Here is a 15,785-nt window from a genome sequence, read left to right on the forward strand (position 1 = left end):
TCTCCCAGCCACTGGATTGTCCTGTTGATAACCAACTCAGACCCCTTTTTTCTTGCTCCAGAGTCTTTGGGTGGTCCAGAGAAAAGGAAGCTGACCTGAGGTCCAGCTCTTCAGAACCCCGTGGAGACACTGCCTGCTCATCTCTGTAAGTGAGGATGTTGGAACCAGGACCTGCCCCTTGTCTACTTCTCTCTCACCACAATGGGGTCATTTCTTCCTAATATATTCCCCACTCGCCTTTAGTTCTCTTGTTGAAAAAGAGAGTGTGCTTCAAATTCTTGCCCTGTATCTTTGCTGTTTCCATACCTTTTTTTCTTCCTTTTCCTGAGATGAGATTGAAAAGAGCAATTCCAAGAGCCCTTGGTTCTTCAGGAAGGACTGTGTTCCAGCAGGGGTGACATCATCTTTTTTCTTTTTCTGCTTCAGGATTTAAATAGAAGAAATGTGATCCACTTACATGATAAGTCTGATTTGGCTAGAACATGAAGCATAAATGGCTTTGGAATAAGAATCAAAAGGACCTTTTAACCTCTTTTCTTTTCTTCCTTACCTGGCACAGTGCATTCCCATATTTAGTTTCTTTGCTGTAATCTAATGAAACTGTAGCTCTATCATACGGGAACAGTGGCTGGGAAAAGTTCCCAGAGGCTGGCCTAATTCTCCTGCGCTCTCTACTCTTTACCCCTCCACCCAGATCATGGCCCTCCACCCCCGCAGAGTTCGGCTGAAGCCCTGGCTGGTGGCCCAGGTGGATAGTGGCCTGTACCCCGGGCTCATCTGGCTACACAGGGACTCCAAGCGCTTCCAGATTCCCTGGAAACATGCCACCCGGCATAGCCCCCAACAAGAGGAGGAAAATACCATTTTCAAGGTAAAGGACTTCTTCTACCATCGGACCGGTTCTGTCAGACCTATGTGGATGTTTTCGGTTGTTCTGTTTTCTATTTTGGCATGGGGATACACTAGATCCAGATGCTCCTGCATCAGAGAGAATGTTTATGAAGGGGGTGCCCAAACTTAGGCGTAGTAATTTCTCCTGCTGGGGCATGTCCATAATGTTTGAGGCCGTTTATTCTTTCCCATTGGTCGGAGGAGCTCGACTCACATCCCAAAAGATCCCAGGTGCAGTTGGCTAAACTACAAATGATTGGACTGATGGGGTTGTTCCAAAAGCTCCCAGGGTCAGCAAATAACTATTGTTCTTCATTCACTCAGGGTTCTTGCTATGGAGAGAGGTGCTTGGGCCGGGGACGGCTCTCCAACCCAGGACAGAACTACTGAGTGTTAGCAGGCTCCTAACATAGACCGTAGGATGGGTGTAGAGGGTTCTTTGCAAGTTTTTCTTTTGGTATTAAAATCCCTTACCCCACCCATCACCTCTGCTTAAAAAAATGAGAGATGATATAGTGCAAGCTTTTATTCTACAAATATGTTTTCTTAAATAAAAAATACCTGATATGAGAATTGTTTTACTTAAAACCAGATTTAATCACTGGCATTTTACAAAATCTCATGAAGCCAAAGCTTGACTTAAGACAGACGTAGGTGGGAAGCTGGGTGTGGGAAGGAGTGTTATGTTGTTTGTAACTCTGGAGCCTGTGCCTCTGCTCCAGACCAACTGCTCTGTGCTGGCCAGTCTTCCGTGTCAGCTGCTGGCTTAAGTTCCCGCCTCTCCAAGTCACAGAGAAGTGAGTTTAGCCTCTTCTTCCCTCTCTAAGCTGGAAGTCAGAAGGAAATCCGGTCCTTACGCTGGGCCTCCTCAAGAGTGACACCCCAAGTTCTTGCTGAGATTGGATCAGAAAAGGTGGGCTCGCCCCTCAAAGGAGAGCCATCTGAGAGATGTTTCCCAACTCAGTTATATCAGGTATAGACCCAAGTAGTGGAGAGAAAATTGGTCTGAGAGTGCTTAGAAAGAAAGTAAAGGAGCACTTTTAATTTACCAATTAAATAACGGTATGAAAATGGTAGGGAAGACATCTTGAAACCAGTACCAATTGCTGGAGTCGGCATTGAGGGGGGAATTGACCTGCCCTGGCCCAGCTGACTTGTGGTTGTGGCCTCGGTCTGAAACTGGATTTGCTGTTGGTGGCTGGGGGTGGCTGGCCATGGGGGAAGAGGCTGGTTCCTGAAAGCCCTATTCACGAGAGCAATCTGTGTGCTTCGGGCTTGAGAAAAAAGTGGCTGCAGGAAGCTTGTCTTATTTATATCTGTATCTCTGCTTGTGGAATAGTCAGGGAGGGCCTTTAAGTCAGGAGAAGAGTGAGGGTGCTTTCACCCATCCCAAGCTCTGACAGGCCTTGGGCAGGTTGTGTGGGGGGAGGGGGAAGCAGCGGGGTGCTAGCATTAAATGGGTGCCCATTATCTCATTTAATTCTCAGGAACTCTGTAAGGGGGGGTATTCCTCTTATGTTGTAGATGCAGAGGCTGAGTCTCAGGGGGGACTAATAATTTGCCAGAATCACACATCCAATAATGGGTGTGGCCTGGATTTGAACTCAAGCCTATCTGCTCCCCCATTACCATACTACCTCATTCTGGCCAGGAATTGGAAGATCTGATTTCAAATCCTACTACTATCAATTGCACATATGGTCTTGAACAAGTCACATAGTCTCTTTGGGTTTTAGCTTCCCCTTTGGTAAAATGGAGACGAAACCAGTCTTGCCTGCCTCAGAGGATTGTCATGAGAATTGAGTGAAATAATGTATGGGGAGAAATAGTGAATTACCATCAAAATACAGAGGTTACTTCCATTTCTGGAAGGGGAATAGGGACCTCCACCGTGACCCGAGTGTCAGAAGCAAGACTCAGAATGGGTTTGAGTAAGTCATGTTTATAAATCCCAGTGAATGCCACGTGTCTGGTACTGTGTTCTGCTGCATCAGCCCTGGCCCTCTGAACCTTCTGAGTGGGTCCTGAGGAAGAATGTCTGTGTTGTGAGCAGTAAGGCTGGGGCAGCGCTTCTGGGTTAGTCTGGCTGCTCTCCATGGAGGGGCAGGGATTTAGGGAGCCACAGAAACTTGAAGACCCATGCCAAAGTCAGCACAGTCCACGCCAGCTGGGTGGGGCCAGAGTGGGAGAATGCACAGGGGATCAAATAAACGGAAAGGTAAATGTGGCGAGGCAGCAGTCAGGCACAACTGGAGATGTGCTTCCCAGACCCTAGGGATGGATGAAGTTGAAATCCCCTGTGGGGAGCTGTATGGAATGGTGCCAGTGCAGCCACCTAGGGCAGACCTCTTCATCCTATAGTGCGAAACAAATGCAGGTGCCCCCAAGCCTGAGGAAATGGTAAGAAGTGAGCCGGAATTAGAAGAGAAGGATTTAAATTAGTTTTGGAAGAAACTTCCTCATGATGGTCAGGTTCTGCAGGGAGGGACTGAGGGAGATCAGAGATCTCAAAGGATGGGGCAGGACATTTCCATTTCAGCTTGAGGTCAGAAGCAGAGGCAGAGAGTTGGGACTGGACGTGTGCCCTGTCCACTTGAACAAGTTGGTGTGTGCTTCCTGATCTTGACTACTCTGCTAATGACATCCCCCTTCTCTGCATCAGAACGTGATGTCCTGAAGAAAGCATAGAGATCTGAGACTGTATTAGCAGCCGGGGAGAGTGGATATCCCGTGAGTGGAAACAGACATGCCATTGGACCTGGAAACTGAAAACCAGAGAGGAGGAGCCAAAGTGGTTTTAGCTCATGCCACCAGCCCCTGGTGTTTGCAGCAAAGTATTTCCAGTGAAGTGGGACTTTGAGGAACTAGGGAAGGGCAGGGGGTGGGGGTTTACTAGGACATGGGGTCAGCTGAATGAGGCCCTCAATGTTCAGCTGAACTCCCAGAGTGTGCTTCCTGTCCTCCTACAGGCTCTTATTCCTAAAGGTACTTGTTTTCTACAATTATTTAAGCATCAGATTGAAGGATGTAGGGGGGAGGGAACAGCAAGGCCAAACTCTTCATATCACATGCCATCTCCTTTTGTCTTGTAAGTAATTAATGTCAAAACAAATAAGCCAAAAAATTTTACCTGAAGTCCTGCTAGCCAAAGTTACCACTAGCATTTTGGTGTATACAGTTGACGTTTGAACAATATGGGTTTGAACTGTGCAGGTCCGCTTATATGCGCATTTTTTTTTTGACAAATACAGTACTGTGTACTTTTCTTATGATTTTCTTACTAGCATGTCTTTTCTCTAGCTTATTTCATTGTAATACAGCATATGATATACAAAATATGTGTTAATCGACTGTTACCAGTAAGGCTTCTGGTCAACAGGAGGCTAGTAGTAGTTAAGTTTTGGGGAGTCAAAAATTATATGTGTGGATTTTTGGAGCACCTGGGTGGCTGAGTCGGTTAAGTGTCTGACTTGATTTCGGCTCAGATCATGGTCTCATGGTTCATGAGTTTGAGCCCTTCACTGGGCTCTGCATTGACAGTGCAGAGCCTGCTTGGGATTCTGTCTGTCTGTGTGTCTGTCTGTCTGTCTGTCTGTCTCTCTCTCTCTCTCTGCCCCCTTCCCCACTCGCTCTCTATCTCTTTCTCAAAATAAATAAAAAAAAATTAAAAATGTATGTGGAGTTTTGACTGTGCAAGGAGTCAGTATTCCTGACCCCTATAGTGTTCAAGAGTGAATTGTATTTTTTTCCAGACTTTTCTTTATTTTCAACCCTTGTTACAGCCACTATTGACAGGTGGTGCTGGCATCAACACTTGAGATGAGGCTCCTCCTTTCAAAAGATTGTGTTTACTTATGGCTTAATTTCCCTCAGGCCCTGCTTTGCCTGGTCCTGAGGATGGTGTTTCCTGCTGCAGGCTCTCTAAATTGGGATTGGGATGGTGGGGCAGCAAGGCAGGGGTGTGTGTGCGCGTGTGTCTGTATGGGAGAGGGTGAGTACACTTTGTACTGGGCAACAGCAGGCATTCACTACAGTTTCCTATTCTTCAGGCCTGGGCTGTGGAGACTGGGAAGTACCAGGAAGGAGTGGATGACCCTGACCCGGCTAAATGGAAGGCCCAGCTCCGCTGTGCTCTCAACAAGAGCAGAGAATTCAACCTGATGTATGATGGCACCAAGGAAGTGCCCATGAACCCAGTGAAGATATATCAAGTGTGTGACATCCCCCAGCCTCAGGGGTCAATCATTAACCCAGGTGAGGCCCCAGCTGCTGGGGAGACGGGGGGATAGTGAACCAGGTTCTGGGCTAGGCTCTTAAGGAGATAGTTGGGGGCGCCTGGGTGGCTCAGTCGGATTAAGTGTTGGACTTCAGCTCGGGTCACGATCTCATGGCTCATGAGTTCAAGCCCTGTGTCGGGCTCTGTGCTGACAGCTCAGAGCCTGGAGCCCACTTCTGATTCTGTGTCTTCCTCTCTCTCTGCCCCTCTCCTGCTTGTGCTCTGTCTCTCTCAAAAATAAACAAACATTTAAAAAACTTAAATAAAAAAGAGATAGTTGACTTGCAAATCTCTTACAAAGTTTAAGATTGGAAAAGCAAGAAGGCCTTTCCCTAGGAAGGACCCAGAGAACAAAAGATGTAAAGACAACAAAATCTTCTTGTTCACTTAGGGGAATAGTCACTAGCCTGACTGCTTAAAGCATTAGAATATAGAGGCTATGTAGATTCCTACTGTAGGAAGAGCTTCCTTTGGGACTCAACACTGAGAGGAGAGGTCAAGTAGTTTTGAAGATAGAGGAATTAAACCTTAGGAGGTTTGAATTCTGAACCTGGCTCTTATCACTTTGCTCCTTGTGAAACATCGAATCAAGTCATGTGAACTTTGAGCCTCAGTTTCTTCAATGGTAAAATCTGGGTTCTCATCTTTCCTGCCTACTTCAAAGACTATTGTTAAGACTCAACTGACATGACATTTAAAAGCTATTAAGTTCTCTGTAAATGTTGGATGAGTGATTATTTAATTTGTAGGATACTTTTTCTAAGCGAATATCACCTGATCCTCCTGTTTACCCAATGCCTGGCAAGCACCAACTAAAGGCCAGACAATTTAGACTTGTCCTCCAATGAATCTAGTGAGCCCCTGCCAAGAGGGAAGCATCTGTCCTCGCTTTAAGCTTAAAGGAGAGAAGTTAGTGTTCTTGAGTCCTTAAAAGCGATGTTAATGTGTAGCAAAAGTAGGAATTAAGAGATTTCTAGGAAAGGGGAGTAGGGCGTGCAGGTCCTAAAAGTAGGGGAGGGGAAGAGAGCTCATGTTAGGGCTCAATAGGAGTTGGAGCCAGAGGTTAATACAGCTTTGGTTCCCATTCTTTTTGGCTAGGATGTGGAGGGAGCACACTGAACCCGGGGAACCTCTGTACTAACAGTACCTAATATGGACAGTGGATCAGCAGCAAGGATGGTAGTGCAACCTGAGTGGCTCACTTGGCGGCTTGTGTGTCTGTTTCTCGGGTAGGATCCACTGGATCTGCTCCTTGGGATGAGAAGGATAATGATGTAGATGAAGAAGATGAGGAAGATGAGCTTGACCAGTCACAGCACCATGTTCCCATCCAGGACACCTTCCCCTTCCTGAACATCAATGGTGAGTGGGTGTGATAGGTGGTACAGAAGAGTGAGGAGGATGGAAGAGGCTTTGCCTTTGCAACTGCTGACCCCTCGGCCCCCACGGCACCGGGAGCAGTGACCAGGTCCTGTGGCCAAGCTGCTGGTCCATTAGCAAGTAGGGGTCATAGACAAAGGAACTCTGCTGACCCAGTTATCCCAGAGGGTGGCTTCCAGGCCTAGAGAACATCTGAATCTTACACATAATTCAGAGAAATTAAAAATTCAAATCCGTTCTCAATCCCATATACAAATACATCAGTTATAAATTTCACTAATTTTCCTTAAGCCCAAGTGCAGCAGATACCATTTTTATGAATTGTAGGCAAACTCTTTCACTATTTCTCTTGGTATGAATTTTGTGTCACTTTCTTAACAGGGTCTACTTTGCTAGGGCTATATCATGAGAATCTTGTGATTTCTACATCTCTTAATACTAGGGTTTGCTAGAATTTATCTGCAGGAGATTTTTTGCTTCCTTTATGGACTTTTTGAATTTAGCTTCCCAGGAAAAATGAGAGATTGGAAGGTCACTGTGACAAGGTAGGTCGTGACTCTGCCACTGCACATTCTGAAGAAGCTCAAACATGAGGTGAATTGCTTTTCAGCATCTTCACTTGGCCTGTCCATTTGACTAGGAGCAAATGCTATGCATTTAGTTCAGAAGCTTGTCACTGCCTTTCTAATTCCATCTGGCTGCTATAGATCAAATGAGATACTTGTGCCATTTGGAGAATTTAATATATCGAGATGGTTCCTTTGCTCTTTTGGAGTACCCTACTCTAGGTGATTCCCTTACCTTTGAGAATCAAGAAACAACCCTTATTGTCTGTTCACTTGCCCTCCTTCACTTAACCTGCCATTTATATCTTTACAACCAAGTGATGAGTAAAGAAAAATATCATTGAGCTTTTTCATGGTCCGTTTTGCCACGTGCTACATTCCCACTTAGTGATTTGAGTTGGATACCTGGAGATGTGAGATCCTTTCCCAAATCCTTGACTGACTTATTCTATTATTCTTACCCCTGAAAAGGATGCAACCTATTTCCAGGATCTTGATTTCCTATTTCTGTTCATATTTTACTAAACTAAAGTTGTGTGGCCTTATGTAACGGGCTGCCTTGGATCCTTTTTGGGAAGATGTGGGACGTCTGTTAAAAACAAAAAAGTAAAATGGGTACATAGATTTAACCAGGCTTGTGCACAAAGGGTCAAAGAAACATTAACTTCTATGATTTCAGAGCTGTTGGGGCAGAGGAAGAATTGTTGAAGGATAGATGCCTAAGAGGTGAGGCTAGGAGGAGAAATCTGTAGACTTTGGAGTGAGTCAACTCTGCCAAGAGCAGGAAAATAGGATGGGTGTTTCACTATCTTTCTTAAAAAGCTTTGACTAGATGCTTTTGAATAAATAGTGGTCTTACGTGGTTTAAAATTCATGATGTACAAATGAATCAATTTATTGATTATTACAAAGGTAATCAGTTAAAAGGTTTTCCCTCCTTTCTGTCTCTGAACCTCCTGCTCATCTTCCCTGGAGGAAAGAGATCCTTTCAGGTTTTGGGGTATCCTTTCAGATGTTTTGTGTATCTAAAAGTATTTGTTTGTTTTTAATGGAATTTCTATACACTGAAAACTAATCAATTAATTCAGTTGAGTTCATTGTATTGAAGACAGCCAACTCCTACTTAATTGCTGGGGTCGAAATCTGCAACAGGGAGCCTCTCATTCATGCCCATTCTAATTTAACCCCAGAGAAGACTCACATGTCTGTTAATCATGAACAAATGCAGGTTTTCTGAACGATGAGTTTATGGGAGAACTAATACGATTAGGAAGCAGAAGAAGGAGGGGAACCTTATTATCATGTTAGTTGTGCGAATCATTCATTGATGGGTTGCTGCCACGCCAAGTTATAGTCCAGTGTTTGACTCTTGTCTGTTGACCTTGTTAGGTTTTAGAGCCTCAGACCAGGTGATGTACGTATGTGGTACCCCTGCCTGCTCACCCGCATCCTTCTGTTCTAGGTTCTCCCATGGCACCAGCCAGTGTGGGCAACTGCAGTGTGGGTAACTGCAGCCCTGAAGCAGTGTGGCCTAAAACTGAACCTCTGGAAATGGAAGTACCCCAGGCACCCATACAGCCTTTCTATAGCTCTCCAGAGCTGTGGATCAGCTCTCTCCCCAGTAAGTGAGCCTTGATCTTTCTAGTTGGGTCTTTAGCTCCTGTTATAGTCCCTTCCCTGCCCCACCTTCTGCTTCCATTTATTTGCCATGTATAGAGTAGCTACCTATCCTCCAGGCAGCCTCTGTCTGGTTCCTGGCTGGCTGATGAGTCACCAGGGAAGAAGTAAAGAAACATCAGTTCATATCTACTTGCCCATGGGAGTGCTCTGATTCATTGCAGCTCTAGGCTACTCACCTCTTAGGTGGGTAGAAAGCCTAGGTTAATCAGTTTGGCTAGGAGATCTGGGGACAAGGCCAGTTGTGGAATAAGAAGATGAATTAACATGGATTCAATAAAGAAGGCTCTTAGAATTTGAGGGGCTGCTGAGTGGGAGAAAATGTTTCTGAATTGAACACAAATTGATCTCAATGAGGAATCAATGTCATTGTCCCATCTCCCTTTCACAGTGTACATGGTGGTAGTGGGGATGGGGTGGGGGGTGGGGATGCAGGTGCTAGCATTTTGTCCAAGAGGCTAATAGCTTTGATGAGATCTATAAGGTTCAATGGAGGTTTGATGAGTGAAAATTTACTTTGCTGTGAACTGTGTCCTTTAATGATAAATTGTTAGAACAGATCCACAGAGTGTGCTCATATGTTTTCAGAAGATGGATTGGTATTTTTTATTATTCCTCTGGGATAATTTCTTTAAAAATGAGCCAAAAATGTGGCACAAACCAGATACTTTGGTTTTTAGCTCTTTCCAATGCTTCCTGATGTGAAGACTTAAGTCAGTATAAGTGAGGAGACTGGCCCCAGAAGTCTGCCTGGAGAAATTCTAGCCCTTAGGGTGTGATGATTAAACAGAGATAGTATACATGGACCTTGAACTGTCTGCTTTAAGGCAGCCTTTTGACTGAATATTCCAGGAGTAGGTTGATGTCTCCCTTTATTACAGGAAGGATAACTATGGCAGTGACCTTCCTGAATGCTGGTTGAAAACTGGCCTGATCTTGATGGACTTGCATGAGTCTCAAGGATAGACAGGCCGAGCAGCAGAGCAGGACTCTCACTGTCCTCTCTCACCTTGCAGTGACTGACCTGGACATCAAGTTTCAGTACCGTGGGAAGGAATATGGGCAGACCATGACGGTGAGCAACCCCCAGGGCTGCCGGCTCTTCTATGGGGACCTGGGTCCCATGCCTGACCAAGAGGAGCTCTTCGGTCCTGTCAGCCTGGAGCAGGTCAAGTTCCCAGGTCCAGAGCACATCACCAATGAGAAGCAGAAGCTGTTCACCAGTAAACTGCTAGATGTCATGGACAGAGGACTGATCCTAGAGGTCAGCGGTCATGCCATTTATGCCATCAGGCTGTGCCAGTGCAAGGTGTACTGGTCTGGGCCATGTGCCCCATCACCTGTTGCCCCCAACCTGATTGAGAGACAAAAGAAGGTCAAACTATTCTGTCTGGAAACATTCCTTAGTGGTAAGTCATTTTTCAGAAGGTTGATGGTTGGGCACTGCTCCCTGGAAGGTTTTCCTCCTTCCCTTCCCCACCCCCTTCTTGGATCTGCAAAGATCTTAATAAAAAACTACTTCTGGAGGAAGTCAAGGTAGAAGGGAACTTTAGTGCTGAAAACTGAAAGTGACCTGGGCAACAAAGAAGGGCATTCCACTTCAAAGCTATGTACTTGGAAGCTATTTTTAGGTTGGTTGTGGCTGTTTTAATAGCAGAAGAGGGAGACAGCCTTGTCATTACCACCAAATGCCACCAGCTTATCCTTAACTTTGGAAGGTGACATCATCATAATCAGCAAAAGATATACTCTTCTCATTTGGGAAATATCTGAGTGGCAAATTCAAGCAGACAAATTTAGGGAGAATACTGAAATGTGGATTTTACAATATAATTTGAACCTCAGGTCTAGTTCAGTGACGTCCAACAGAACCCTCTGAAATGATAATGTTGTATATTTGTCTTGTCCACTATAGCCCACATGGGGCCGTTGAGCATATGTGACTCATATGACTAAAGAACTATTTGATTTTAATTAATTTAAATGTAATAGCCACATGTGGCTAGTGGTCACCATATTGGACAGCATAAAATATGGTATTAACTGAGTGGATATGGAAGGACCCAGTACACCAAACTTGCTCTTCCACCTTCTACAGATCTCATTGCCCACCAGAAAGGACAGATAGAGAAGCAGCCGCCATTTGAGATCTATTTATGCTTTGGGGAAGAATGGCCAGATGGGAAGCCCCTGGAAAGGAAACTCATCTTGGTTCAGGTGAGGAGATAAGGATGTGTCAACAACTCTTTGCCTTTTTACCAGTGCTTTAGCCCCTAAGACTAGGGTTGTGCTGAGCAAAGATCCATCAGCTTATGTGGGTTTTAATCCCATCAGATAGAGTAGCCGACTCAAGCTTTGTTTTTTGCAAGACCCAAGTAGGTCCTATTAAAGCAGGGCCAAGCTGGAGAATACAAGGTCCTCAAAGTGGGTGACTGATTTAGTGAAGATCTTCTCTTTCATTCCCTCACTGACATCAGAATCTTGCTGGGAAGGATATAATCCTTTCCATCTCTTTTAGAAAAACCTTTTTTAAAAAAAATTTTTTAATGTTTATTTATTTTTGAGAGAGAAAGAGAGAAGAGGGGAGGGACAGAGATAGAGGGAGACACAGAATCTGAAGCAGGCTCCAGGCTCTGAGCTGTAGGCATAGAGCCTGACGTGGGGCTTGGACTCATGAACCATGAGATCATGACCTAAGTCAAAGTCAGAGGCTCAACTGACTGAGCCACCCAGGTGCCCCTTAGAAAAACCTTCTGAGTTCCTTTTAAGAACGTAACTTTATTCTAATAAGTGGCAGCAAGACCACTTGGGTTTGGTCCCTGGATTTGTACAAAAAGGCGACAGAGGAAATGTGGGTAAAAGTCTTGCTAAATAAGCAGCTGTTTGCTTAGGCATGTGGTATGATGATACATACAGGTTGTTTTTTTTTTTTTTCTTCTAGAGTGAATTTTGGCAGGATGGTTCAGAGGTGTACCCTTATCTAGACATTAGAGTTGGGACTTCTCCAGGGCCTCACTGGTCCTTCCTTTGATCTTGAGTCCCTCCTGCCATTTATCTATTTATTTAATTTTATTTATTTATTTTTGACGAGGGGGAGGGTGGGGGGGAGGGGCAGAGAGAGAGGAGGAGAGAGAGAATCCCAAGCAGGATTTGCACCGTCAGTACAGAGCCCGATGTGGGGCTCGAACTCACAAACTGCAAGATCATAACCTGAGCCAAAATCAAGAGTTGGACGCTTAATTGATTGAGCCACCCAGGCGCCCCCTCCTGCTATTTAAAAATTCCTTTTCTTCACCAGATAATTGTGTGCTCTGTGTCCTGAACAGGTCATTCCGGTGGTAGCTCGGATGATCTACGAGATGTTTTCTGGTGATTTTACACGGTCCTTTGACAGTGGCAGTGTCCGCCTGCAGATCTCAACTCCGGACATCAAAGATAACATCGTTGCTCAGCTGAAACAGCTGTACCGCATCCTCCAAACCCAGGAAAGCTGGCAGCCCATGCAGCCTACCCCCAGCATGCAACTACCCACTGCCCTGCCAGCCCAGTAATCATGAACGACATCTTTTTTTTTTTTTTTACAGTATTGTACATATGGATATTTTTTATTCAGATTTAACCAGCTCTTAAACCTCTCCTTTCTTACGATCTTACAATGGTCTCCAACTCTCCACATACGCTTGACTTTTAAAGTTGATTTAATTTATGGAAAAATCACCCTTCATATCCCCCCTTTCTTTTTTAAACCTCCCCATGTTAGTGTAATGTAGTAGGAGATTTGACCTGGGAGTTTGGACACCAGCCTTCTAGCTGCACCTCTCCTTCAGTGGTATGACCTTGAACTACCAAGTTATTTAACCTCTAGGCTTCAGATTCATTACTGTAAAGTGAAGGGGCGGAACAATGCCTGAAACAATGCCAGCTTTAAAACTCTGGCCTGATAACTTCATTCTACTTGTACAAGGCAAAAAAACTGCCTGGAACAGAACCCTTCTGCATTGTTCTAGCACTATTTTTTTTCCTTTTATTAAAGTTCCCTCAAGCACTGATTTGTCCAAGATTGATCACCGTTTGACCTGTTCTGCTAGTATAGTAAGCTTGGCTCCCTGACGGGGTAAGAGAGAGGGAGGGGAACTGGCTAGTTGCTTAGGAACCAAGCTTGATATCTAAATAGAAATATGTGCCAAAGTCTGAAAGTCACCTGGTCTGTGGAGTAAAGCCTCATAAACTGAGCTTCTAAAGGGAATCTGTCAACAGAAGGCCTAGGGATTGTGCAGAATTTGTTGTCCGGTATCTACCTTGCCACCACTCAAATAACACTGTGGTGGGGGGGGGGGGTGCGGGGGCGGGTGTAGTTAAGAGTATATGACTCAGTGGTACTCTTCAGAAAAGATAGAGCTCTTTTTCCTTTTTTTCTTTGAGGAAGACCTGGGAGTGCGCTGGGCCATGTAGGACAAACTCGTGACTACAACAGGGACACTTCGTTCTTGTTTGGAAACTTTTACAATTTTACTACCCTTTGGATTTTTTGCTGTTGGAAAAATGGGGTATTCAGTTTTAAGGCCAAAGTGAAGGAGGACTAGGCTGTGCTCTTCTGCAAAAGGCTCACCTGGCCCAAACCTGCTTGTCTCCCTTCTTGTGGAGGTGGCTGGGCGTGAAGGACTCAGGTGAAGAATGGTGTAGAACACTGCAACTATGGCTGCCACAGACTGGTCTTATCTGTTAACTTTTGCTCCATCCCTGACCTCTCTGTCCTACCCCCCAACCTTTTTTTTTTTTTTTTTTTTAAAGACAAGCATAATTGAAACTCTAAAACCTAAATGGAGAACAAGATGTTAATCTCTGGTTGCAGGCCCCTAATCCTCTTGAATACTGATGCCTATCCATGCCAGGCCATAATAAGAAAACCCCTGTCTAGTGTGCTGCACTTAAACCAGGCCATCCCCCATTTGCTACTGAAGTTGAGCTAGCTGAAAAGTCAGGCAGCTTCAAAAGCCTTAGGCTCAATTCAGTCACAGGTGGCAGTGGGACTTATTTAGAATGCTAAAGCTGTGGTTTTAGGGTCTCTAAGGGACCTAGTAGGATCTGCTGTTACTAAAGTATGACCAAGAGAAATCTGGGTAAATGTCAGGTGCTGATCTGTGAGCAGAAGTTGGGCTTCTAGAAACTAGAAAACATGCAAGGTATAGAACCTTTATATTTTTTGATCATTTTGTTGAGTGGGTGACGTGAAGGATTTGGTCTTTGTGTCTGGCTGCCTCTGTCTATACCTGCCCAGCTCAAAGTTAAAAAGAACCCACTGTAGGTAAACTGGGAGGGCAACTGCTAGATCTGGGTAGTGCTTTTCCCTTATTCTTGGAGAGGCTAATAGCCAATCTGTCCATCTGGCTGGGGGTCCAGATAATATGAGCTGGCAAAGGTGTTGAAAATTGTGTTTTGAAGGGCCAAGAAGGATCAAACTTCCAGTATGTGACTGTAATAAAAAATTCACAAACATGTCAGAGGAATGGATGAGTGGTTCTATGTGGTCTTCATGAGACAGCCTGGTTTCTTCCATGTTTTCTATTGTTTTTACAACGCTGGGAGAGTGCAGTGCTGTCCACTGATCTCCCTCAGTTCTCCTTCTCTGGTCCCGATGGATTGATAGATACGAGGTGTATCTTTCTTGGGAGAGTGTTTATCTCCTTTAGTGGCGACACACTCTTGATGTGTTCTACTTCCTTGTGTCCACGTTGCTCAAGAGTGGAAAGGGAATTAGATGGTGTCACCAGCTCTTCTTTTTGTTCACTGTCCACCCCACCAAACCAGGTTAGCTCAAAGTTCAAAACCAAACAAAACACAACACTATAGGTAAATTGGGGGAGCAAGTGTTGGATCTGGGCTGTTCCTTCCCTATATAATTAGGTATCTGGTTTTATGTTCCCAAAGCATCCTATACTTCCTTTTGCAGAATAATCTGTTCCCTGGTAATTGCTCAGCATTTGTGTCCTGCTCGATTACAAAATTGCTGAAAGTAGGGACTGTTTGTCTTGGACTTTGTTGCCAGTGCCTGGTACATAGTACGTTCTCAAATATAACATCCTTGAACAACACAAGTTTGAACTGCATAGGCCCATTTATACTCAGATTGTTTTTTGATATAGTAGAGTACTATAAACGTATTTTCTCATATATTTTTTTAGCATTTTTTCCTCTAGCTTTATTGTAAGAATACAGTATATAATACATGTTGCTATAATAAAAATTTGTGCTAATTGCTTATATTATCAGAAAGCCTTCTGGTCAATAGTAGGCTATTCGTAAAGTTTTGGGAGAGTCAAAAGTTATACACAGAGTATCTCCTGTGTACACCCCCTAAAACCTGGGTTGTTCAAGGGTCAACTGTATTTGTTGTTAGAATAAATGAATGAACTAAGGAAGCCTTTCATCTTACAGATTTATTGCTAACCCACCATGGAAAATAAAATAAATATGGCGAAGGAAAAATCCTCAAATTAGTTCCTAGTCTCTGTTTCTGACTCCTTCTGAGCTAAGGACCAGTGTTAGCCTGGGGGTTCCTACATGCTGGCACGCCTCATCCTTACTCCATAGTTGCCTCTCTTCACCGGCTGAAGACCCCGCCACGGTAGAGCCAGGAGTGCCAACGTCCAGTGTAGGAGCCTGCAGTTCCCTCTGCATCTGTCCCGCCCATGGAGCATGGAGTCTGGGCCATTTCCTCAGATGAGCTTTCTCAAGAAATTCTTAGCTGGCAGTTAGGAGCGTTAAACCTTCAGCGAAATCACACTTTCTTCTTGTTGAGCAGATTGAAAAGCCTCTGCACCTCTGCTCTTATGTGAAGTCAGGAAATTGAATTCCTCTAACTTGAGCTCCGGGAAGGTGGGGTTTTTGTCTATTTTGTACGTTGTAATAGCGCCAGCGCCTAGAATCGTGCCTGGCACACCTTTGTTCAGAGTGAATAATGCTCATGCCCTTTACACCCTGCTTAGAGATGACAA

The 15,785-nt window shown here is 44.7% G+C and overlaps 1 protein-coding gene across 4 annotated transcripts in view; it reads left to right on the forward strand.

The window, feature by feature from the left end:
- IRF6 (interferon regulatory factor 6) overlaps positions 1-15,287 on the forward strand; it is a 39,799-nt gene extending 24,512 nt beyond the window's left edge. For 3 of the 4 annotated variants that reach the window (XM_060643936.3, XM_060643934.3, XM_060643938.3), the window contains exons 2-9: positions 62-145; positions 695-871; positions 4,941-5,145; positions 6,401-6,529; positions 8,576-8,734; positions 9,807-10,199; positions 10,889-11,007; positions 12,117-15,287. In XM_060643936.3, the coding sequence (XP_060499919.1) occupies positions 698-871; positions 4,941-5,145; positions 6,401-6,529; positions 8,576-8,734; positions 9,807-10,199; positions 10,889-11,007; positions 12,117-12,341 (1,404 nt within the window). In that variant the 5' untranslated portion in view covers positions 62-145; positions 695-697 and the 3' untranslated portion in view covers positions 12,342-15,287. Of the gene's footprint in view, positions 1-61; positions 146-694; positions 872-3,553; positions 5,146-6,400; positions 6,530-8,575; positions 8,735-9,806; positions 10,200-10,888; positions 11,008-12,116 lie in introns of those variants that run through there. The other variant, XM_078440863.2, reaches the window with a different exon arrangement.
- Positions 15,288-15,785: the final 498 nt, after the last annotated feature.

This window comes from Panthera onca, chromosome F1 (assembly GCF_046562875.1).
Source record: "Panthera onca isolate mPanOnc1 chromosome F1, mPanOnc1 haplotype 2, whole genome shotgun sequence".
In the NCBI taxonomy this organism is placed as follows: Eukaryota; Metazoa; Chordata; class Mammalia; order Carnivora; family Felidae; genus Panthera; species Panthera onca.